This window comes from Balaenoptera acutorostrata, chromosome 9 (genome assembly GCF_949987535.1).
Source record: "Balaenoptera acutorostrata chromosome 9, mBalAcu1.1, whole genome shotgun sequence".
Lineage (NCBI taxonomy): Eukaryota > Metazoa > Chordata > Mammalia > Artiodactyla > Balaenopteridae > Balaenoptera > Balaenoptera acutorostrata.
Genome location: NC_080072.1, coordinates 107,914,528 through 107,941,052, shown reverse-complemented (window position 1 = coordinate 107,941,052; position 26,525 = coordinate 107,914,528). Strand labels below are relative to the sequence as shown.

The 26,525-nt window shown below is 38.3% G+C and overlaps 1 protein-coding gene across 6 annotated transcripts in view; it reads left to right on the top strand.

Annotated features, from left to right (window-relative positions):
- The window catches only part of ARHGAP32 (Rho GTPase activating protein 32), a 282,949-nt gene that overhangs the window by 166,335 nt on the left and 90,089 nt on the right, over positions 1-26,525 (top strand). For all 6 annotated transcript variants that reach the window (XM_057552728.1, XM_057552731.1, XM_057552730.1 and 3 more), the window contains one exon: positions 9,913-9,999. In XM_057552728.1, the coding sequence (XP_057408711.1) occupies positions 9,913-9,999 (87 nt within the window). The remainder of the gene's footprint in view (positions 1-9,912; positions 10,000-26,525) is intronic.

Below are 26,525 nucleotides of genomic sequence, written 5' to 3'. Positions count from 1 at the left end.
GTATTTTTAAAGATCCTAACAACACTAATTTCAGATTTGTTTCCATGGTGATAGAAAGTGAATTCAGTATAGGAAAAAAACCTCCAAAAATAGATTTGTAAGGAATCCAGAAGTATGGGACTTGGAAATTCTGTTTTCCATTTCTTATAGGCTAAGGATTGAGATATCATTAAGTTGAAGGAAGTAAAAATAAATCATTATGTTCATGTCATAAGTTTCTATAGGCAAACGTAGCCTAATCTTTCATAGTGGTTTAGAAGATAATTTGGAGAAATGCCATCCTTCAAGGCTCATCTAAGGTATTTGGACTTTGCCTTTAAATTAATTTCTTAATAGGAACTGACAAAGTATTGAGGGATTTTGAGAAGAAAGTACCATGATCAGTGTGTAGTAGGAAGTGGAAAGAGACCAGTTAGAAGACCACTGTAATCATCTAGTCTGCAATTGTCTAGACCAGGGGTCCCCAACCTTTTTGGCACCAGGGACGGGTTTCGTGGAAGACAGTTTTTCCACGGACCGGGGTGGGGGGGGTGCTTTGGGGATGATTCAAGCATATTACATTTATTGTGCACCTTATTTCTGTTATTATTACATTGTAATATATAATGAAATCATCATTATGCAGAGTCAGTGGGAGCCCTGAGCTTGTTTTCCTGCAACTAGATGGTCCCATCTGGGGGTGATGGGGACAGTGACACCCGAAGTGTGTTGCTTATGTCCATCTACTCCGTAATCTCGCTTTGGTTGCCGTCCCTGCAGAAAACCCTGCTTCACAAGGATAGGATGTTGGAAATGGAAGAAGGCTTTTCAGTGCTTTTGTGGCAATCTCAGGATATTCCGCCTTGACTTTAATCCAGAACGTATGGAGATCTGAAGTTGTCTCAAACATACTTTTAAGGCCACCGTCATTTGCAATCTCAAGCGGTTGATCATCTTCTAGCACGGACAAAGTCGATTCACCTGGCTTATTCACAAATGGGTCACGGATCCGTTCCTTCCCAGTTCGGGGGTCTTTTGTGGTAGTGAAGTAATGCTCAACCTCTTTTGAAAGCTGAGATAGGTGATCATGCACCAGCTGGGAGAAAGAAGGCCCTGGCTCAGTCTCTTTCAAAATCTCTGCTAATGTTTGAAACATGTCAGAAATCCCAATGTTCACTCATTGCCCCATAATTCCAGTTTGGCTTTGAATGCAGCCACTTTATCTGCCGACTTGAACACAGTTGTCATTCTCCCCTGAAGTGACAGATTGAGTTTGTTGAGCAGGTTGAATATGTCACACAAGGAAGCAAGTTTTGCGACCCATTCTCTGTCACTGAAATGTGCTGCCAGTGGTGACTGTTTTTCTAAAAGAAATCTCTGGAGCGGCTCTCCTAACTCAGAAACTCTGGCCAGTGATCTACCTTTGGAAAGCCATCTCACCTCTGTGTATAAGAGAAGACGTGTGTGCTCTGTGTCCATCTCCTCACAGAGCTGCACGAACAGATGTGAGTTAAGGGCGTGTACTTTAATGTGGTTGATAATTTTAATCACATCCTGCAAAACGTTGTTAAGTTCAGGTGACATTTTTCGGCTAGCCAGCATTTCTCTATGGATGACACAGTGCATAGGCTCACATTCAGAAGCGACCTCTTTGACCCGAGTAGTGAAACCAGAAAGCCGTCCAGTCATGGCAGCCACTCTGTCCGTTCATATGCCGACACAAAATAACCAATTCAGTTTTCCTGATATGTAATTCAAAGACTTGAAGAGTTCTGCAGCTGTGGTGTTGGTTGGCAACAAAAGTGCACATAACATATCCTCATGCACATGCTCCTGAAAAATATATCACGCAAAAACAAGCATTGTTGTCTTGTTGTCAACATCGGTAGACCCGTCAACCTGGATTGTGTGCCACGGTGACTCATTAATCCTCTCTAACAATTGTGCCTCAATATCCTCTGCTATTTCATCAATTCGTCTAGTTATGGTGCTAGCCGAAAGGGGAACACGTGCCACCTTTTGAACTGCAGTGTCTCCTAAAAGTTCACGACACGTGTCCTTAGCAGCAGGCAGGATCAACTCTTCACCCATAGTAAAGGGCTTCTCTTAGCTTTAGCAATGCGGTTAGCCACTAAGAACGATGTTCTCAGGGCAGACACATTTGATGAAGTGGCGGCCTTCAATAATTTCTTCTGTTCTTCGTGTTCACGTTTTTTTCTTTTGAAAAACTCCAAAGGCTTGTCTTTTAATGCAGGGTTCTTGGTCTCCACGTGGTGAAGCAGTTTTGAAGGTTTCCTGGCTTGGTTGGATAGCCAGTTGCCACATATTATACAAATTGGGCTTGGAGAATGTGAATTACCTGTTGCGATGAACCCGTAATTTAAGTAGGACTCTTGGTATTTTCCTTTAAATGCAGCTTTCTTTTTGTTGGCAGTCTTAGAGTCTTCTCCTGTCTCATCATTGGGTCTTCCCCCCTTTTCAAAGAAGCTCTCCAGTGATGTTTATTTTTTACTCATTTTGGCTAGGGTTAGCTTGTGGGCTTACCAAAACTATGACTGAGACAACTGCGCAGTATGGGAAAGAGGCGCGGACGGAAGTGGTGAATAAAATAATGGGCGGGCCATGGGTGGGCTAAAACAAGTGTCGGATTCTGACTTAAAGCCTGTAAAGCCTGCCACCAGATGCAGCTGTACGATTGAAGTACAGCAACGCACTTGCCACTGTAAAGCCTTCACCAGATGCAGCTGTACGATTGAAGTACAGCAACTCACTTGCCACTGTAAAGCCTCCACCAGATGCAGCTGTACGATTGAAGTACAGCAACTCACTTGCCACTGTAAAGCCTCCACCAGATGCAGCTGTACGATTGCAGTACAGCAATGCACTTGCCACTGTAAAGCCTGCCACCAGATGCAGCTGTACGATTGAAGTACAGCAACTCACTTGCCACTGTAAAGCCTGCCACCAGATGCAGCTTAATTGTCACTTGCCACTCACTGATAGGGTTTTTAAAAATATATATATATATATTTATTTATTTTTGGCTGCATTGGGTCTTCATTGCTGTGCACGGGCTTTCTCTAGTTGTGGCGAGCGGGGGCTACTCTTGGTTGCGGTGCGCGGGCTTCTCATTGCAGTGGCTTCTCTTGTTGTGGAGCATAGGCTCTAGGCACGCGGGCTTCAGTAGTTGTGGCATGTGGGCTCAGTAGTTGTGGCTCGCGGGCTCTAGAGCGCAGGCTCAGTAGTTGTAGCGCACAGGCTTAGTTGCTCTGCGGCATGTGGGATCTTCCCAGACCAGGGCTTGAACCCGTGTCCCCTGCATTGGCAGGCAGATCTTAACCACTGTGCCACAGGGAAGCCCACTGATAGGGTTTTGATATGAGTCTGCAAGCACTTGATTGATTATGGTCTCTGTGCAGTCACACCTCTCGTCTAATGATAATCTGTATTTGCAGCCACTCCCCAGCACTAGCATCACCGCCTCAGCTCCACCTCAGATCATCAGGCGTTAGATTCTCATAAGGAGCGAGCAACCCAGATCCCTCGTGTGCGCAGTTCACAGTTGGGTTCGTGCTCCTAAGAGAATCTAATGCCACCGCTGATCTGATAGGAGGTGGATCTCAGGCAGTAATGCAAGCAATGGGGAGCAGCTGTAAATACAGATGAAGCTTCACTCGCTCACCTGCCACTCACCTCCTGCTGTGTGGCCCGGTTCCCAATAGACCACAGACTGGTACCAGTCCGTGGCCCGGGGCTTGGAGACCCCTGGTGTAGACCAGATGCAGCGAGGCCCAGGACTAGGGAGGTAGCAGTGGAGAACAGGAAGAAAGGAACAGGTGTGAGAGACAAGTTTTGGGAGACAGGAGAGATCAAAGGTCTAGGTTAGATCTTAACCCTGGGAATATGAAAAGGAAGGATGTGTGGAGAGGAGGGGGTGGTAGAGGAATCAAGGGTGATTAGGTTGGTCAATTGGGTGAATAGTTATATTTATTTACTTTGGGAATTCAAGAGGTAGAAGAGAATATGCAGGGAAAGAGAATGAATTCAGCTTTGAAAATGAGTGCTGTATTCCAGTGAGACAATGTTTGCTTATTCAGTCATTCATCAAATAATTAGTGATCCCCACTTAAATTCCAGATACTTTTCAAGATGTTGGGGTGGGTATACACCTATCTCATTTTTTCCACTATATATTGTGTTTAAGAAATCTGTCAATGTGTATTACAAAGATTTTTATCCCCATTTGTGACTCATCTTTTCACTTGGTTTATTGTGGCCCTTTGTGATAACTTTGATGGACAGTTGCTATTACCTGTTTTTGTGAAGGGGTCTAGAGTTGGGGCTCTCCTCTTCCTGCATCTTCCTAATATCCCTCCTCAAATAATCTCTTTATGTCTGTCTTTTTCTTTTTCCTCTGGGATTCCCATAATGTATTGTTTTGGTCCTCTTTATGGTGTCCTACAGTCTCTTAGTTACTTTTCATTTTCCTTAATTCTTTCTTCTTTCTGTTCTTTGGAGTGTATACTTTCTTTTTTTTTTTTTTTTGGTTGTGCTGAGCGGCTTGCAGGATCTTAGTTCCCTGACCAGGGATTGAACCCAGGCCCTCAGCAGTGAGAGCGTGGAGTCCTAACCACTGGACCACCAGGGAATTCCCTGGACTGTATACTTTTATTTGCCCTTTCTTTAAGTAAACTGATTCTTCTTCCTGCCTAAATCTGCTGTTGATCTCTTCTAGTGAAATTTTCATTTTAGATAGTGATTTGTCATCCCCCAAGTCTGTGTTTGGTTCCTTTTTTTCCTTTCTTTTTATTGATATGCTCATTTATTCATACATTGTTTTCCTGCTTTCCTTTAGTTCTGTGTAGTTTCTTTGAGCTCTTTGAGTGTATTTTATGTAGTTTGTTTAAGATCTACTAAACTGGAACTTCCCTGGTGGTCCAGTGGTTAGGACTTCTTGCTTCCACAGTAGGGGGCATGGGTTCCATCCCTGGTCAGGGAACTACTAGATTTTGTATCCGGACTTCTCAGGGATATTTTCTTTTGTTTTATTTATTTTTTCTTGTGAATTCTTTTGTGCGTATCTTGTGATTTTTTTTTTGTTGTTGTTGCATACTGGATATTTGACTGTTGTAATGTGTAACCCTTAAAACCCTTAAATCAGATTCCACCCCTTTATACAGGTTTGCTGTCTTTTTTTGTGAAGGCTGCAGTTGCCTGTTCGTGACTTTTCCAGACTGTTTTTGCAAAGACTGTATTTCTTGTCATAGGTGCTCATTGAAGGCTCCCTTCTTTTAGCTTGTGTTCCAGAAGGGTTTTGTCAGGGAATTCCTTGAATGCCGGGAGCTAAAAATAAAACAAACAAAAAGCCACTTCTCCAGTCTTTGCACATTTCCTTTGTGGTGGGGGTGCTCATTCAACACTTAACCAAGCTGTTTACAGCTCTGTCTTAGCTAAAGTTTAATTAGAGGTTAAAGCTTAGGGTCTTATTATGTCCTTTGCATGCATGTGTCTCACCCTGAACATGTTCATGGGTTTCTGCTGTTTTCTAGAGTAGTGAGAAAGTTGGTTCTGAGAGTTTTTGCTTGTTTTTTCATGTTTCTGTGAATGGACTGGAGTTTGGAGCTGCCTACTCCACCATTTTGTTGATACCATTTGACTATACTGTTTTGCTTTTAATGCCCCCCACCCCATCTCCTTGCTTTAATTTGGAAATTTGCTCTCTCCTTCCCTCCCTTTCCTTTCTCCCCCTTCTGTTCTACTTAGGAAGACTGATCTTCGTCTATTCTTAATTCTGTTGCAGGTATTGACATTTAAAAATTTTACCTCGCTCTTTATTGTTTGGAAGTTACAGCGGGTTTTTCTGTTCTTTTAGTGGCTACCATTAAAAGTTTAACTTGAACACCTAATTTTTAGTCTAAGGTGTTTATCAGTGTCTTTTTTTCTCAAACAATACCAGCACTTAGAATGTTTTAAGTGGGATTACTCTTTCTTTCTTCATGGTAGTGTTGTTCAGGATTTATAGTTTCATCTCTTTATTTCTTATAATTAATCATTATTTTTGTTATACGTTAAGATTTGTTTAGATGTAATACTTATTTGCTGAATTCTTTGCTCGATATTTCTGCTTTATACCTTAGTTCTTTATCCTGGAATCCTTTTTCATCTTTAAGTACATATTTTGGAAGTCTTTTTAGTGAGGATTTATTGATGGGAACTAATGAGTTTTGTGGGTTTTTTTAAATGTAATTTATTTATTTCTTTGCTTACTTATTTATTTATTTTTGGCTGCATTGGGTCTTTGTTGCTGCGCATGGGCTTTCTCTAGTTGCAGAGAGCGGGGGCTACTCTTCATTGTGATGTGCGGGCTTCTCATTGCGGTGGCTTCTTTTGTTGTGGAGTGCAGGCTTAGTTGCTCCACGGCATGTGGGGTCTTCCTGGACCAGGGCTCGAACCCGTATCCCCTGCATTGGCAGGTGGATTCTTAACCACTGCGCCGTCAGGGAAGTCCAAACTCATTAAGTTTTTATTCATCAGAAAATGCTTTTTTTTTTTTCTTCTCTTTTCTTGTAGGTTTAGGTATGAATAAAACCTAGGTTAATTTATTTTCTTTTCTCAAAACTATTAAGATAGTCTCAAACTTCTACTGTCTATTACTGTTGAGAATTTAGGTGTTTTATGTTTACTTACATATTTACCCTTTCTGATGTTGTTTATTCCTTCCTGAAGTTCTTGGTTTTTGTCTAGTACTATTTCCCTTCAATCTTAGAAAGTTGTATTAGCTTTTATTGTTGCACTGGTCTGTTAGAGACAAGTTCTCTCAGCTTTTGTCATTTGTAAATGTGTTTATATTTCTTAAATTTCTGAAGTTTATTTTAGTGGGATATAGAGTTGACAGTCTTTTTCTTCCAGCACTTTAAATCTTTTTCTCTTTGTCTTCTGGCCTCTCTTATTTCTGGTGAGAATTTAGCTGTCACTTATCTATTTTCCCCTTAATGTTATATGTTTTTTTCTTTGGCTGCTTTAAAGATTCTTGTCTTTATTTTGTTGTTCAAAAGTGTGATTATGATATGCCTAGTAGTGATTTTTGAAATTTATCCTATCTGGGGTTCACTGTTTCTTGAATTTGTTAGTTGGTATCTTTCACCTGTTTTAGAAAGTTCTCATCTGTTGTCTCAGCAAATACTTATCTGCCCCATTCCAATCCCATTTCCTTGTGGTACGCCAGTTGTACATATTGCTTGTCTGTTTGGTATTCTTTCAGAGATCTTAACTGTACTGTTATTTATTTATTTATTTATTTATTTGGTCATTCTTTTTTTTCTCTATTTTTTTTCAGCTTGGATACTTTCTGTTGACCTGTTTTCAAGTTCAGTGATTCTTTCATTTACTGTGTTCAGTTTGCTGTTAATATCTGACATCATAGTTTTATTTTTAGCATTTCTTTTTAATATATTTGTAGATCAGTCTCTGCTAGGATTCCCTGTATTCTTATATTCTTACATATTATCTTTTCAGATTAAATTTTAGAATTTCTACCATAATTAATTTACATTCTTTTTATTATTTCAATATCTGGGCCATTTCTGTGTCTTTCCCTTATCCTGTTTCCTCTCTTGACCTTGGATCACAATTTCTGGCTTCCATGTATGTTTTGTAATTTTTTATGCCAAATATGTTATATAAGAGACAGTAGAGACTAAAGTCAATAATTTTTATCTTCAGGAATGGGCATATCCCTTCTTTTTCCATTCTGTTAGATTGTGTGGTAGATTATGTTAGTCATGTTTGACGGGGCCCTGAGTCAAACTGACCTATGGCTGATATAGACCTGGCCTTTGGCAACTTTGCTTTAGTTTATCATTACTTCTAAATATTTTGAGTGTAGGTTCAGGAAGTTTTTTTTTTTTCAGCAGGGAAAAGTGAAAATTGGTGAGATCTCTTTGTGCTTTACTGCTAAGCCCGTAGTTTTCTGAACTGAGGCAGAGCAACCCACCTGGTTGTTAGTTCTCTTTGCTCCCCAGCTTTTTGTGCCAACAAGTGCTCTCTTCCGGCTACCCTTGCCCAGGTCCTAGTGTGTATCTGCCTTATACTCTTATAGCACCCGTGATTCCTCAGTGGGGTTTCTCTCAGCTTTTCTGTGCCACCTCCAGTCACCAGTTGTTAAATGCCCCGAGAACCTCAGAGGATCTTTCTCAGCTTTCTTGCCTTCTCTCCATCTCCACTGCGCTGCCTTGTGCTTGGGGAGACTCCACACACTTCATGGGTTCGTATCTCTCAGTTCTCCTGCTCTCTCCCCCTGCCCCGCCATTGCTGTACTGACTGTGTCCACTCGGTGAATACCTGTGGGAGTCAGTTGCTGGGTAGGTGTTGATGGTGCTCCTTGGAATTTTAGTTTATCTGTCACTCCAATCCACATGCAGTCAGTTGGGGTTTGGCTGGTTTCTCCTTACCGTGTCTAAGGCAGGTTCTTTATTCTCCTGCGTCTTTGCCAGGTGTCTGAGCACATCCATACGGATCTCTTCTGTCTCAGGGAAGTCTTGTCCCTGTTTGCAACTTAGTTTGTGTAGGTTTCTTTTCACTTTTTAAAAAACTCATTTTGTAGTTAATCTGGCTTATTTTTGGCTAGTGTGAGAATGATCATTATCCTCTGAACTTCTCCTACTTAATACCAGGAGTTTTTTGTTTTTTTTCTTTTTTAATACTTCCAGTGATACTGCTTTCAAAAAATAGAGACTATATTCTCATCAACTTTATATTTCTTATAATATTAACTATAATGATAGGTAATGTTTATTAAGTACTTACTGAGTGCCAGGCACCTTGGTAAACACTTTAAATGCATTATCTCATTTAATGAACTTGAGAATAGGTGTTATTATATCATTCCCATTTTCCAGATGAGAGATTAAGTAGGTAGGTCAACATTATATAACCAGTTAGTGGCACTTTTGAACTCAGGGTTGTCTGTATCTGGAGCTGAGTTTGCAAATTCACATCCTTAGATGGGAAGGATGTAAATAAATGTAAATAAATGAGTGAAGTGAGTAGGGTGTAAAAAAATAACAAAGCAAGTAGCATGATAGATGACACTTAACATTCAACCTAGCTATTGACTAAAAAGTAGAGAGTAATCACTTCTGTGACAAAGTCTCTGGGAGAATTCTTGCCTCATTCAGAGGGTGGTGGTCACTTAGCTCCGGCCACTTGTTGCCCATGTGAGAATATGGGTCTAGTAGTTCAGATTTTCAGATTTTTCGGTAGAAGTCAGAAATCTGTATTTTTCATATGAAACCGCTTAGTTTCTAAATGTTAGCTGCTGGTTCAAATGAAATCCAGTGTTCAGACCTGCATGGTGAGTCTGAAATAAAATGTGTCTGCGGGCCCAACCTGTTCTCTGGGCAGCCAGTGTGCAGTCTCCGTAATAGAGCCTGAGCTCATTTAGACCACCGGTCACGCTGTCTCTCAGGGCCCACCTGAATGCCTTCCTTTCACATTTGTGCTGTACCTCAGGGACGTGAAGGCCTGCTTTGGAATGAATGTACTATTTTATTTACTGCTGTTATACCGTTGTGCTAGTTTAGATATAAGCTACAAAGAAAATTTTTAGAAATGTATTTTAAATTTCTTATTTATTTTTTTAATTTTTATTTTATATTGGAGTATAGTTGATTAACAATGTTGTGTTAGCTTCAGGTGTACAGCAAAGTGATTCAGTTATACATATACATGTATCTATTCTTTTTCAAGTAGAACCATATTTTTAAAAAATCCTGAAATTCCTCATTTTATCTGCTTTAAGCAACAGAGTTCTATTATAAGGCATATCTTACATTAAGTTGATGGGAGGGACAGGTATTATTGAATGCTTATTTTATTTTGTTCATTAATCATGACTTTCTCTTCCTCTCTTTTGCCCTTTCTTCTTTGACCTAGCTTTCACTTTCAGAAGAACAGAATGAAGTAACAAAAAATGGCTGTGAATCTAAAGAGCTGGTCTACCTCGTGCACATTGCTTGTCAGGTAATTTTGTGGATGTGTTCTCCATTTCACATAAAATTTAATGAGAATTAAATATGAATGAATAACATTGAATAAATGAATGAATAAATATGAACAAATAACATTGACTGTGGTAACACAGATGTTTTATTTTATTCTTTCTCCCATTCACATTGGCATTTCTGCATATACTTAGAGTTGAAACAATCAATTTAATAGAGTCAATTTAATAGATATTTAATTTACAAACGTAAGTGAAAATTCTTCCTGTAAGAGTAAAGGAAATAGGACTTCCCTGGTGGCGCAGTGGTTAAGAATCCACCTGCCAATTCAGGGGACATGGGTTCGAGCCATGGTCCAGGAAGATCCCACATGCCGTGGAGCACCTAAGCCCATGCACCACAACTACTGAGCCTGTGCTCTAGAGCCCGCGAGCCGCAGCTGCTGAAGCCCGCGCACCTAAAACCTGTGCTCTGCAATGAGAAGCACGCACACCGCAATGAAAGAGTAGCCCCCGCTTGCCCCAACTAGGGAAAGCCTGCGCGCAGCAATGAAGACCCAGCGCGGTCAAATAAATAAATAAAAATAAATAAATAAAATCCTTTAAAAAAAAAAAGAGTAAAGGAAATATATTGTTTATTGATGATGAGATTAAATGAGTCAGCTACGGGTCACATATTACAATAAAAGAGCAGACTAAGTAGTGTCTGCATCAGGTGCGCACTTTTCTAACCAAGATGGTAAGTTCCGCTGTGGTGTAACAATGTGTGTATATTTCAGAAGTGTGCTATTTCTTAACTCTTAGTATTAGAACTTTTTTGGTGGTAATTACCATGACTTGCTCTTAATGAGATTTAAAATATGTCATTTGTAGCATTGATTATTTCCTCCATCAAGTAAGCAGTTAGTTTCTTTATTTATTCTTTGTTCATTGAGCCTTCTTGCCTATCTATGAACTAGTCATTGTAAAGCAAGTGTTTTCGAGGAAAGCTTTCTTATGTACAAAGTTTTTAGTTTTCTTTGAGAGAGTAAGATAAGGGAGTTTATGGGGTTTTTTTTCCAAAAAGTATTATTCATGTACCTGAAATTAAAAATTAAATAATCTGGAAAAGTCTAATGGCTATTTCATATGGGAAATACTTAAGTTCTTAGTCTTGGTGTGACTTTAAGGGCAAACCTTTTATAATTAAGTGCTTTTATTTGTAGGTGAGAGAATATGAGATTGGAAATTGAACTTAGCTTATATATATATGTTCAAAGTTACATATCATTTATACATGTTTTACTGTATGTCATCTTGGTTCCTTTGAGGAAGTGGGCAGCTCTGAATCACTGTTTCATGTCATATTTCATAAAAATGCTTCTATTTGGTGAGTTAATTTTTAAGTGAAAATATCAAATGCTTTTATGATGAACCATTGCTAATACAGGGATATAAAACATTTTTTCTTTATCTAGAGTACATGATTGACATGTGAGTCATGAACTTATTATTCCATCTAAAACCTACACCTTATAGCATCTTCTCTTCTTACCAGTGATTTCCATTTGTTCTGACAATGCAAATATTTTTATTCTCATAAGCAAAACATAATGTCAAAAATACCTGTGCTGTGGACATATATACACTACGAAATGTAAAATAGATAGCTAGTGGGAAGCAGCCACATAGGACAGGGAGGTCAGCTCGGAGCTTTGCGACCACATAGAGGGGTGGGATAGGGAGGGTGGCAGGGAGACACAAGTGGGAGGGGATATGGGGATATATGTATATGTATAGCTGATTCACTTTGTTATAAAGCAGAAACTAACACATCATTGTAAAGCAATTATACTCCAATAAAGACGTTAAAAAAAAATACCTGTGCTGTTCTTAAAAAATGACCTTCAAAAGGTAAGCATGGTATTTTGGTACCATACATTAAAATGTATAATCGTTACTTGATTATGCCTCCATGAATTAGTGACCTAGATAATTAAGGCTATTTCCTGGTTGTAAATATCTTGTCAAGCTGCTTAAAAAATTTCAGACTACTTGTTATACTATTTACTACGTGAAAGTAGTAATTTACTGCATTGTCATAATGCTGTCACGTTTCTCCTCTGCCTCACACTGTAAGTAATCATTGATATGTTCTCATGGCTTACCTTCTGTATTCTTGCCATATATGTCAGCCATAAACCACATTAAACTAGAATCTTTTTTTTTTTTATAACCAAGAGAGACTCACAATCAAACCTTCTAATTTTGCAAATGAGGAAGTTGAGGCCCAAATTATGGAAGTTGCTTTCCTAAGCTATATGAAATCTTAGCGGGAGCTACTAAGGGCTTCAGTTTCCTGATTGCCAGCTTTTCTTGCATCACCTTGGAATTTGCAATCTACAACAGATTTTAGAGATTGCTTAATCTTCAGATGAGATACGATCACCCTTACGCCCTGTAATCTGTTCATTATAGAAGCCAATTTCATACTTCATATCTTTGCTAATTTCTAATTTTTAATAATGTGCACTTGAAATTTTTTTTATTTAACCAAAATCCTTGGTCCTTCATCTTAACCCACTTTCTTCGCTTGTTCTTTTATCTTAGAAAGTGTCCAATTAAACAGCTGTGATCTTTTTCCTTTCTGTAGGTTAAGTGATACTGATTTCTTTAGGTATTACCTTTGAATCTTGTAATGGAGTCTTTGTCTCTGCCTTTTACAGTTTTAATTTCTTTTTAAATTGTGAACCCAGAAATGTAAGCAATATCTTCCATACTGCATAGATCCAAATTCAGTAGGCATTTTTTGATCACTTATACATCTAGTACACAAGTATTATGGCATGCAGCATATCATTTAATTCTTAAAACCTCTGTGAGGCAAATAGTCTGGTTTAAAAACATCAGTTTTTAAGTGTTAATTTTTTTTAATATATTTATTTATTTATTTACTTATTTATGGCTGCGTTGGGTCTTCATTGCTGCATGTGGGCTTTCTCTAGTTGTGGCGAGTGGGGGGTACTGTTTGTTGCGGTGGCTTCTCTTGTTGTGGAGCATAGGCTCTAGGCGCACGGGCTTCAGTAGTTCTGGCATGTGGGCTCAGTAGTCGTGGCTCATTGGCTCTAGAGCGCAGGCTCAGTAGTTGTGGTGCACGGGCTTACTTGCTCCGCGGCAGGTAGGATCTTCCCAGACCAGGGCTTGAACCCATGTCCCCTGCATTGGCAGGCAGATTCTTAACAACTGCACCACCAGGGAAGCCCCTAAGTGTTAATTTTAAAATGACTAATTTAAACCTAGCTGTTGCAAGAATTTATTCTAACATGTGCCCTAATGAAAATTCTGTTCTGATCTTTCCCCCTCTGAGTATAGTTTTGTTGGTTTAAGAATAATTGTTGCTTAATGAAATACTTAGTATTTTATTGTTCCATAGTAAGCTTTAGAGAAGTTGAAATGAATGGTTCTTATTGAAGTTGAATTGTTTGAACTACCTTTGTATTTACCAGAATTCATCAATGTATAATAGTTTATTTTTTCTGAAGATCAAATTTTTCATAAATATTTACATTAGAAGGAAATGGACTGTCAGTCAGGAGGCCTAAATTTGTCCCAACTGTGCCATGACTAACCAGCTGTGTGGCTGACAGGGTCTTGGTGCTCTGGCCGGGTGTCAGGCCTGAGCTTCTGAGGTGGGAGAGCCAAGTTCAGGACACTGGTCCACCAGAGGCCTCTGGGCCCCACGTAATAAAAAAAAGGCGAAAGCTCTCCCAGAGATCTCCGTCTCAACACTAAGACCCAGCTCCACTCAATGCCCAGCAAGGTACAGTGCTGGACACCCTATGTCAAACAACTAGCAAGACAGGAACACAACCCCACCCGTTAGCAGAGAGGCAGCCTAAAATCATAAGAAGTTCACAGACACCCCAAAACACACCACTGGACATGGTCCTGCCACCAGAAAGACAAAATCCAGCCTCATCCACCAGAACACAGACACCAGTCCCCTCCACCAGAAAGCCTACACAACCCACTGAACCAACCTTACCCACTGGGAGCAGACACCAAAAACAACAGGAACTACAAACCTGCAGCCTGCAAAAAGGAGACCCCAAACACAGTAAGTTAAGCAAAATGAGAAGACAAATACACAGCAGATGAACGAGCAAGGTAAAAACCCACCATCCCAAACAAATGAAGAGGAAATAGGCAGTCTACCTGAAAAAGAATTCAGAGTAGTGATAGTAAAGATGATCCAAAATCTTGGAAATAGAATGGAGAAAATACAAGAAACGTTTAACAAGGACCTAGAAGAACTAAAGAGCAAACAAACTGATGAACAACACAATAAATGAAATAAAAAATTCTCTAGAAGAAATCAGTAGCACAATAACTGAGGCAGAAGAACGGATATGTGGCCTGGAAGATAAAATAGTGGAAATAAGTACCGCAGGGCAGAATAAAGAAAAAAGAATGAAAAGAATTGAGAACAGTCTCAGAGACCTCTGGAACAACATTAACCACACGAACATTTGAATATATAGGTATCCCAGAAGAAGAAGAGACAAAAAAAAGGAACTGAGAAAACATTTGAAGAGATTATAGTTGAAAACTTCCCTAGTATGGGAAAAGAAATAGTCAAGCAGGTCCAGGAAGCACAGAGAGTCCCATACAGTATAAATCCAAGGAGGAACACACCAAGACATATTAATCAAACTCTCAAAAATTAAATACAAAGAAAAAATATTAAAAGCAGCAAGGGAAAAGCAACAAATAATATACAAGGGAATCCCCATAAGGTTAACAGCTGATCTTTCAGCAGAAACTCTGCAAGCCAGAAGGGAGTGGCAGGACATATTTAAAGTGATGAAAGGGAAAAACCTACAACCAAGATTACTCTACCCATCAAGGATCTCATTCAGATTCGACGGAGAAATTAAAACCTTTAAAGACAAGCAAAAGCTAAGAGAATTCAGCACCACCAAACCAGCTTTACAACAAATGCTAAATAAAGGAACTTCTCTAGGCAGGAAACACAAGAGAAGGAAAAGACCTACAATAACAAACCCAAAACAATTAAGAAAATGGTAATAGGAACATACATATTGATAATTACCTTAAATGTAAATGGATTAAATGCTCCAATCAAAAGACACAGACTGGCTGAATGGATACAAAATAAGACCCGTATATATGCTGTCTACAGGAGACCCACTTCAGACCTAGGGACACATACAGACTGAAAGTGAGGGGATGGAAAAAGATATTCCATGCAAATGGAAATCAAAGAAAGCTGGAGTACCAATTCTCATATCAGACAAAATGGACTCTAAAATAAAGACTGTTACAAGAGACAAAGAAGGAGACTACCTAATGCTCAAGGGATCAATCCAAGAAGAAGATATAACAATTGTAAATAATAATGCACCCAACACAGGAGCACTTCAATGCATAAGGCAAATGCTAACAGCCATAAAAGGGGAAATCAACAGTAACACAATCAAAGTAGGGGACTTTAACACCCCACTTTCACCAATAGACAGATCATCCAAAATGAAAATAAATAAGGAAACACAAGCTTTAAATGACACATTAAACAAGATGGACTTAATTGATATTTATAGGACATTCCATCCAAAAGCAACACAATACACTTTCTTCTCAAGTGCTCATGGAACATTCTCCAGGATAGATCATGTCTTGGGTCACAAATCAAGCCTTGGTATACTTAGGAAAATTGAAATTGTATTTTTTCCAACACAACGCTATGAGACTAGATATCAATTGCAGGAAAAAAACTGCAAAAAATAGAAACATAAAGGCTAAAGAATACACTGCTAAATAACCAAGAAATCACTGAAGAAATCAAAGAGGAAATAAAAAAATACCTATAAACAAATGACAATGAAAACACAACATGGGATGCAGCAAAAGCAGTTCTAAAAGGGAAGTTTATAGCAATACAATCCTACCTCAAGAAACAAGAAACATCTCAAATAAACAACCTAACCTGACACCTAGAGCAGTTAGAGAAAGAAGAACAAAAAGAACCAAAAGTTAGGAAAAGGAAAGAAATCATAAAAATCAGATCAGAAATAAATGAAAAAGAAATGAAGGATACAGTAGCAAAGATCAGTAAAACTAAAAGCTGGTTCTTTGAGAAGATAAACAAAATTGGTAAACCATTAGCCAGACTCATCAAGAAAAAAAGGGAGAAGACTCAAATCAACAGAATTAGAATGAAAAAGGAGAAGTAACAACTGACACTGCAGAAATACAAAGGATCATGAGAGATTACTACAAGCAACCTTATGCCAATAATATGGACAACCTGGAAGAAATGGACAAATTCTTAGAAAAGCACAACCTTCTGAGACGGAACCGGGAAGAAATAGAAAATAAAAACAGACCATTCACAAGCACTGAAATTGAAACTGTGATTAAAAATCTTCCAACAAACAAAAGCCCGGGACCAGATGACTTCACAGGCGAATTCTATGAAACATTTAGAGAAGAGCTAACACCTGTCCTTGTCAAACTCTTCCAAAATACAGCAGAGGGAGGAACACTCCCAAACTCATTCTGCGAGGCCATCATCACCCTGATACCAAAACCAGACAAAGATGTCACAAAAAAAGAAAACTACAGGCCAATATCACTGACGAACATAGATGCAAAAATCTTCAACAAAATACTAGCAAACAGAATCCAGCAGCACATTAAAAGGATCATACCCCATGATCAAGTGGGGTTTATCCCAGGAATGCAAGGATTCTTCAGTATGTGCAAATCAATCAATGTGATGCACCTTATTAACAAATTGAAGGAGAAAAACCATATGATCTTCTCAGTAGATGCAGAAAAAGCTTTTGACAAAACTGAACACCCAGTTATGATAAAAACCCTCCAGAAAGTAGGTATACAGGGAACTTACCTCAACATAATAAAGGCCATATATGACAAACCCACAGCCAACATCGTTCTCAGTGGTGAAAAACTGAAACCACTTCCACTATTATCAGAGCAAGATAAGGTTGCCCACTCTCACCACTGTTATTCAACATAGTTTTGGAAGTTATAGCCACAGCAGTCAGAGAATAAAAAGAAACAAAAGAATCCAAATAGGAAAAGAAGAAGTAAAGCTGTCACTGTTTGCAGATGACATGATGCTATACTTAGAGAATCTTAAAGAGGCTACCAGAACACTACTAGAGTTAATCAATGAATTTGGTAAAGTAGCAGGATACAAAATTAATGCACAGAAATCTCTTGCATTCCTATACACTAATGATGAAAAATCTGAAAGAGAAATTAAGGAAACACTCCTGTTTGCCATTGCAACAAAAAGAACAAAATTCCTAGGAATAAACCTACCTAAGGAGACAAAAGACCTATATGCAGAAAACTATAAGACACTGATGAAAGAAATTAAAGATGTTACAAACAGATGGAGAGATATACCATGTTCTTGGATTGGAAGAATCAACATTGTGAAAATGACTATACTACCCAGAGCAATCTACAGATTCAGTGCAATCCCTGTCAAACTATCAATGGCATTTTTCACAGAACTAGAACAAAAAATTCCACAATTTGTATGGAAACACAATGGCCCCGAATAGCCAAAACAACCTTGAGAAAGCAAAATGGAGCTGGAGGAATCAGGCTCCCTGACTTCAGACTATACTACAAACCTACAGTAATCAAGACAGTATGGTACTGGCACAAAAACAGAAATACAGATCAAGGGAAGAGGATAGAAAGCCCAGAGATAAACCCATGCACATATGGTCACCTTATCTTTGATAAAGGAGGAAAGAATATGCAATGGAGAAAAGACAGCCTCTTCAATAAGTGGTGCTGGGAGAACTGGACAGCTACATGTAAAAGAATGAAATTAGAGCACTCCCTAACACTATATACCAAAATAAACTCAAAATGGATTAAAGACCTAGATGTAAGGCCAGACACTATAAAACTCTTAAGAGGAGGGGGCTTCCCTGGTGGCTCAGTGGTTGAGAATCTGCCTGCCAATGCAGGGGACACGGGTTCGAGCCCTGGTCTGGGAAGATCCCACATGCCGCGGAGCAACTGGGCCTGTGAGCCACAATTACTGAGCCTGCGCGTCTGGAGCTTGTGCTCCGCAACAAGAGAGGCCATGATAGTGAGAGGCCCGTGCACCACGATGAAGAGTGGCCCCCGCTTGCCACAACTAGAGAAAGCCCTTGCACAGAAACGAAGACCCAACACAGCCAAAAATAAATAAATAAATAAATAAATAAGAAAATCCTTTAAAAAAAAAAAAAAAAAAAGTAGTAGTAAAAAAAAAAAATCCTTTCTTTAAAAAAAAAAAAACTCTTACAGGAACACATAGGCAGAACATTCTATGACATAAATCACAGCAAGATCCTTTTTGACCCACCTCCTAGAGAAATGGAAATAAAAACACAAATAAACAAATGGGACCTAATGAAACTTAAAAGCTTTTGCACAGCAAAGGGAACCATAAACAAGACAAAAAGACAACCCTCAGACTGGGAGAAAATATTTGCAAATGAAGCAACTGACAAAAGATTAATCTCCAAAATATACAAGCAGCTCATGCAGCTCAATATCAAAAAAACAAACAACCCAATCCAAAAAGGGGCCGGAGACCTAAATAGACATTTCTCCAAAGAAGATATACAGATTAACAACAAACACATGAACGGATGCTCAACATCACTAATCATTAGAGAAATGCAAATCAAAACTACAGTGAGGTATCACCTCACACCAGTCAGAATGGCCATCATCCAAAAATCTACAAACAATAAATGCTGGAGAGGGTGTGGAGAAAAGGGAACCCTCTTGCACTGTTGGTGGGAATGTAAATTGATACAGCCACTATGGAGAACAGTATGGAGGTTTCTTAAAAACTAAAAATAGAGCTACCATATGACCCAGCAATCCCACTACTGGGCATATACCCTGAGAAAACCATAATTCAAAAAGTGTCATGTACCACAATGTTCATTGCAGCTATATTTACAATAGCCAAGACATGGAATCAACCTAAGTGTCCATCGACAGATGAATGGATAAAGAAGATGTGGCACATATATACAATGTGCTACATATATGCCACATGTATGTGCCACATATATATATGCCACATATATATATGTGGCATATATATATATGGACCTAGAGACTGTCATACAGAGTGAAGTAAGTCAGAAAGAGAAAAACAAATACTGCATGCTAACACATATATATGGAATCTAAAAAAAAAAAAAAAAGGTTCTGAAGAACCTAGGGGAAGGACAGGAATAAAGATGCAGGCATAGAGAATGGACTTGTGGACACAGGTAGGGGGAACGGTAAGCCAGGACGAAGTGAGAGAGTGGCATGGACATATATACACTACCAAGTGTAAAATAGATAGCTAGTGGGAAGCAGCCGCATAGCACAGGGAGATCAGCTCGGTGCTTTGTGTCCATCTGAGGAGTGGAATAGGGAGGTTGGGAGGGAGATGCAAGAGGGAGGAGAAATGACGATATATGTATATGTATAGCTGATTCACTTTGTCATACAGTAGAAACTAACACACCATTGTAAAGCAATTATACTCCAATAAAGTTGTTAAAAAAATATTTACAGTCATGTGAAAGCTTCTTTATGTCCCCGTTGATGGAGTAAACAGTTGGTTTTAGGGGAATGCTTTTCTGTCTCAAAATATCTCCTGTACTCTGATGCTTGAAATTCCACCATCAGAAATGCATTCCTCGGTATTAAATAACTCCTCCACTTGGTCGGTTTAGAATATGTTGTTACTAAGGGGGTGGAGTTGATTATTAACGTTTGAAGAGCATCTGTGTATGAACACAATGTATTGAATATAAGCAAGTTGCAGACATTCTTATTTAAACCTAAAAACTTTTCTCTGAAATATATGTGTTACTATTCCCATTATGTAGAAGAATAAACTGCTGTTCGTAGGTGTTAAGTAACTTGTGTAAAGTCCCCTATTTGGGATAAGGCCAGGCTGAGATTTAAATCAGGTCTTTCTTTTCACTGAACTTCATCATACATACAGTTAATTCATAGCACTAATTCTTTTGCGTGATATACTTTCTCATGATAAAAGAGTCTTCAGAGGACATGGGTGAAGACTGTTCTTCTCAGAAAGGACCGCAAGTATGTGTAGATTTTGTCTAACTCTTTCCACCTCTATTATTACCAAGCTATATCTCAAACGCTGTATCTTGTTAGGCCATTGTTGATAGCATCTGCGTTTGCACCCTATACTTGATTATAACCCTTCAACTGCCAGAATGAGGTAAAATGTAAATTTAAACATGTTACTCTCATGGTTAAAACTCTTCAGTAGATTTCCATTGAATTTAAAACTAAACCCAAACTGCTACCAAGGCCTGTGTGGGCCGTGCAGGATCTGGACCTTGCCTACTTTTTCTAAGCATCATGGGACAATCTTCTCACTCCTACGCTTTGGTCTCACTAGCTTTCAGTCAGTTCCTAAAAGACCCTGAGTTTTTTCCTGCAACAAGGCATTGACCTTTTGGTCAGCTCGTCACTCCATTCACACACGCAGTTGCTGTGTCTGGTGCTTGCTCAGTTCTCAGGAGGCAGGTTAGATATCACTTCTTCATAGCACAAAAGTATCATTATTTTATTTATGTATTTATTAACTTAAAAAGTATTTTTTTCCTCACTAGAAATAAATTCTAAGCAGTCAGAGGTTTGATGGTACTTTCTCTGTTGTATCTCTAATGCTCACTCCAGGGCTTGGTACTATGTAGGTGCTCAGTAAATATCTGGTGAATGAATGAAAGAAAGAAGAACAAAATTTTGTCTTAGAAATTTGATCCTATATACACTGGTATTTTTCTTTTTCTCTCATTCTTCTTTATGAGCCTTGTTAAGAATTGTTGATTTTTGTTATCCTTGGAGAGCAATACTTACTTGATAGTAATAATTATTAAGGTTATAAATTAGCCACAAATTAAAATTTAGACAGATGTATATAGTGAATTTTTTGTCCTGTTCTTCATAAAATAATTGAACTTCTGAAATACTCTGATCATTTACTTTATTCAGCCCATTTAGAAATTCCATGATTAAGGTTGTTTTTTTACATATGAAATTTAAAGTTTTTCTTCCACATCTACTGAAAAGATAGGTATTTTACTATTTTTAGAATTTTACTCAGTGACTTTAAAACAGTTTGAGAGAATTTGCAAATTATGTGTTACGGTTTTAATTTCCTGCATGTAAATCTGTATAAAAACGCAGACTTTTTACTAGCACAAGAACAGTTTTTAAAAGTTGAAAGAAATCAGTTTATTGATATATGAAGACATGAATTTTGAAATCCAGTCCCCAGTATTTACCTTTTGAGGCTCTGAATTTTATTTCCTTTATGTGGTTGCTTATTGATATTTATTTATTTCAGCAAGACTCTATAGAGAGAAGAGAACATGATTACTTTTTATAAATTTAATAAACTTTTTTTTTAGACCAGTTTTAGGTTTACAGCAAAATTGAGTGGAAGTACAAGGTTCCCTCGTATCCCTTGTCCTCACACATGCACATCCTCCTCCACTATGGACATTCCCCTGCTAACGTCGTACATTGTTACAACTGATGAGCCTACGTTGACGTACCATTGTCATTAAGGGTTCATTCATGGTGTTGTGCATTCTGTGGGTTCAGATAAATTTATAATGTGTATCCACCATTATAGTATGTGGAATAGTTTCACCGTCCTATAATCTCCTGTGCTCCACCTATTCATCTCGCACTTCCCCCTCGTCCCTGGCAACCACTGATTTTTTTCTTAAATTTTCTCCACACTTTTGTATTTTCTACAGTGTCATATGGTTGGAATCATATAGTATGTAGCCTTTTCAGGGTGGCTACTTTCACTTAGCAGTATGCATTTAAGTTTCATGTCTTTTCATGGCTTGATACTTACTTTGTTTTAGTGCTGAGTCATATTCCATTGTCTGGATGTACCACAGTTCATTTATCCATTCACCAGCTAAAGGACATCTTGGTTGCTTCCAGGCTTTGGCAGCTTTTAATAAAGCTGCTGTAAACCTTTGTGTGCAGGTTTTGTGTGGACATAACTTTTCAGCTCATTTGGGTAAACACCAAGGAGTGCAATTGCTGGATCTTGTGCTAAGAGTATGATAAATTTTGTAAGAAACTGAAAAGTCTACCTAAATGGCTGTACCATTTTGTATTCATACCAGCAGTGAAGGAAAGTTCCTGTTGCTTCCTATCCTCTCTAGCATTTGGTGTCATTAGTGTTCTGGATTTTTGCCACGCTAATAGATGTGTAGTGATATCTTCTTGTTTTTATTTGCCTTGCCCTGATGTCATATGGTGTGGAGCATCCTTTCATATGCTTATTTATCATCTGTATCATCACCTCATCTTTTTGGTGAGGTGCCCATTTTAAAATCAGTTGTTCGTTTTCTTATTGTTGATTTTTAAGGGTTCTTTGTATATTTTTGTTAAAATTCCTTATCAGTAGACATGTTATTTGCCAATATTTTCTCCCAAGTCTGTGGCTTGTCTTTTCATTCTCTTGACAGGACAGAAAATCTTAATTTCAGTGAAGTCCAGCTTATCGATTCTTTCTTTCATGGACTGTGCCTTTGCTCTTGTATCTAAAGAAAGTCATCACCAAACCCAAGGTCATCTATATTTTCTCCTATGTTATCTTCTAAGAGTTTTATTGTTTTGTGTCTTATGCTAAGGTCTTTTTGAGTTAGTTTTTGTGAAAGATGTAAGGTCTATGTCTAGATTTATTTTTTTGTGTGTGGATGTTCAGTTGTTCCAGCACCATTTGTTGAAAAAAAACATCTTTTCTGCATTGTATTGCCTTTGCTTTTTTGTCAAACATCAGTTGACTCTATTTAGGTGGGTCTGTTTCTGGGCTGTCTATTCTGTTCCATTTATGTATATGTCTATTCCTTTCCTAATACCATATTGTGTTGATTATTGTAGCTTTATGGTAAGTCTTGAAGTTACATACCATCAATCCTCCAAGTTTGTTCTTCTTCTTTAATATTGTGTTAGCTATTCTGGGACTTTTGCCTCTCCATATACACTTTAGAATCAGTTTGTCAATATTCAGAAAAATAACTTGCTGGGGTTTAGGCTGGGGAAGGATCGTGAATCTGTAGATCAAGTTGGGAAGAATTAACATCTTGGCAATACTGAGTCTTCCTGTCCGTGAACATGGTATATCTGTCCATATTTAGTTCTTTGACTTCTTTCACCAGAGTTTTATAGTTTTCCTCATATAGATCTTGTACATATTTTGTTAGATTTATGCCTAAGTATTTCATTTTTGGGGTGGTAATGTAAATGGTATTGTGTTTTTAATTTCAGACTCCACTTATTTATTGCCTGGTATATAGGAAAGCAATTGATTTTTGTATGTTAACCTTGTATCCTGCTACTTTGCTATAATCACTTACTGGTTGTAGATGGTTTTTTTTGTTTTGTTTTGTTTTGTATTTTCTACCTAGATGATCATGTCATCTGTGTACAAAGGCAGTTTTATTTCTTCCTTACCAATCTATATATCTTTTATTTCCTTTTCCTGTCTTACTGCATTAGCTAGGAGTTCCAGCACAGTGTTTTAAATCAGTGACGAGCGAAGATATCCTTGCCTTGTTCCTGATCTTAGTTGGAAAGCTTCAAGCTTCTTACCAAAAGTCAGTTCCATTTCTATAAACTATAATAACAGATTATCAGAAAGAGAAATTAAGAAAACAATCCCACAATTGCATCAAAAATAATAAAATACCTAGGAATAAATTTAACCAAGGAGGTGAAAGATCTGTACACTGAAAACTGTAAGGCACTGCTGAAAGAAATGGAAGATGACACAAATAAATGGAAAGATAATTCTTTGCTCGTGTATTGAAATAATTGATATTGTTAAAATGTGCATACTCCCCAAAGCAATCTACAGATTCAGTGCAATCCCTACCAACATTCCAATGGCATCTTTCACAGAAATAGAAGAAACACCCCTAAAATTTGTTTGGAACCACAAAAGACCCCAAATATTCAAAGCAATCTTGAGAAAGAAGAACAAAACTGGAGGTATCATGTGCCCTGATTTCAAACTATATTACAAAGTTAAGTAATCAAAACAGTACAGTATTGGCATAAAAACAGAAAAATAATCAATGGAGTAGAATAGAGAGCCCAGAAATAAACCCACACGTATATGGTCACTTAGTTTTTAGCAAAGGAACCAAGAATATACAATGGGGAAAGCACAGTTTCTTGAATAAATTGTGCTGGGAAAACTGGACCACCACATGCATAAGAATGAAAATAGACTTATACCATACACAAAAATTAACTCAAAATGGTTTAAAGGCTTAGATGTAAGACCTGAAGCCATAAAACTCCTAGAAGAAAACATGGGTAGTATTCCCCTTAACATCAGTCTTGGTGATGATTTTTTAAAATCTGATTCCAAAAGCAAAAATAAACAAGTGGAACTACAAAAAAACTAAAAGGTCTGAACTGCAAAGGAAAGCATCAAGAAAGTAAAAAGATAACCTGTGGAATGGGAAAAAATATTTGCAAACCACGTATCTGATAAGGGGTTAATATCCAGTATATACAAGGAACCCCTACAACTCAATAGCAAAAAACACTCTGATTAAAAAATGGGCAGAGGTCTCTTCAGTCTCTTTAGCAAGTGGTGTTGGGAAAGCTAGACAGCCTCATGTAAATCAGTGAAGTTAGAGCGCTGCCTCACACCATACACAAAAATAAACTCAAAACGGTCTAAAGACCTAAATATAAGACATGACACCATGAAACTCCTAGAAGAGAACATAGGCAGAATATTCTCTGACATAAATCATAACAATATTTTCTTAGGAACATCTCCCAAGGCAAAAGAAATAAAAGCAAAATTAAACAAATGGGACCTAATCAAACTTAAAGGCATTTGCACAGCAAGGAAGCCATCAACAAAATGAAAAGACAACCTATGGAATGGGGGAGATAGTTGCAAGCGATGTGACCAGCAAGGGGTTAATACCCAAAATATATAAATAGCTCATACAGCTCCATATCAAAAAAAGCCAAACAACCCAATCAAAAAATGGGCAGAAGACCTAAATAGACATTTCTCCAAAGAAGACATAGAGGTGGTCAGCAGGCATATGAAAAGATGCTCAACATCACTATTAGAGAAATGCAAATCAAAACTACAGTCAGGTATCACCTCACACCAGTTAGAATGGGCATCATCAGAAAATTTACAAACAATAAATGCTGTAGAGGGTGTGGAGGAAAGGGAACCCTCTTGCACTGTTGGTGGGAATGTAAATTGATACAGCCACTATGGAGAACAGTATGGAGGTTCCTTAAAAAACTAAAAGTAGAATTACCGTATGACCCAGCAATCCCACTACTGGGCATATACCCAGAGAAAACCATAATTCAAAAAGACACGTGGGGACTTCCCTGGTGGCACAGTGGTTAAAAATCTGCCTGCCAATGCAGGGGACATGGGTTTGAGCCCTGAACTGGGAAGATCCCACATGCCGCGGAGCAACTAAGCCCATGCACCACAACTACTGAGACTGTGTTCTTGAGCCCGCGAGCCACAACTACTGAGCCCGTGTGCCGCAACTACTGCAGCCCGTGTGCCTAGAGCCTGTGCTCCGCAACAAAGAGAAGCCACCACAATGAGAAGCCTGCACACCACAACAAAGAGTAGCCCCCACTCACCGCAAAGAGAAAGCCCGCGCACAGCAACGAAGACCCAACGCAGCCAATAAATAAATAAATAAATTTATTAAAAAAAAAAAAAGACACATGCACCCCAGTGTTCATTGCAGCACTATTTACAATAGTCAGGTCATGGAAGCAACCTAAATGCCCATCGACGGATGAATGGATAAAGAAGTTGTGGTACATATATACAATGGAATATTACTCAGCCATAAAAAGGAACGAAATTGGGTCGTTTGTAGAGACGTGAATGGACCTAGAGACTGTCATACAGAGTGAAGTAAGTCAAAGAGAAAAACAAATATCATATATTAACACATATGTGGAATCTACAAAAATGGTACAGTTGAACCTGTTTGCAAGGCAGAAATAGAGACACAGACGTAGAGAACAAATGTATGGACACCAAGGGGAGAAGCGGGGGGTGGGGTGGGATGAATTGGGAGTTTAGGATTGACATGTATACACTAATAAGTATAAAATAGATAACTAATAAGAACCTGCTGTATAGCACAGGAACTCCACTTAGCTGTACAGTAGAAACTAACACAACATTGTAAAACAATTATACCCCAATAAAAAAATTAATATTAAAATTAAAAAAAAAATAGGTATCCCCTCACTACTGTCAGAATGGCCATCATCAAAAAGTCTACAAATAATAAATGCTGGAGAGGGTGTGGAGAAAAGGGAACCGTCTTGCACATTGGTGGGAATGTAAATTGATACAGCCTCTATGGAGAACATTATGGAGGTTCCTTAAGAAACTAAAAATAGAGCTACCTTA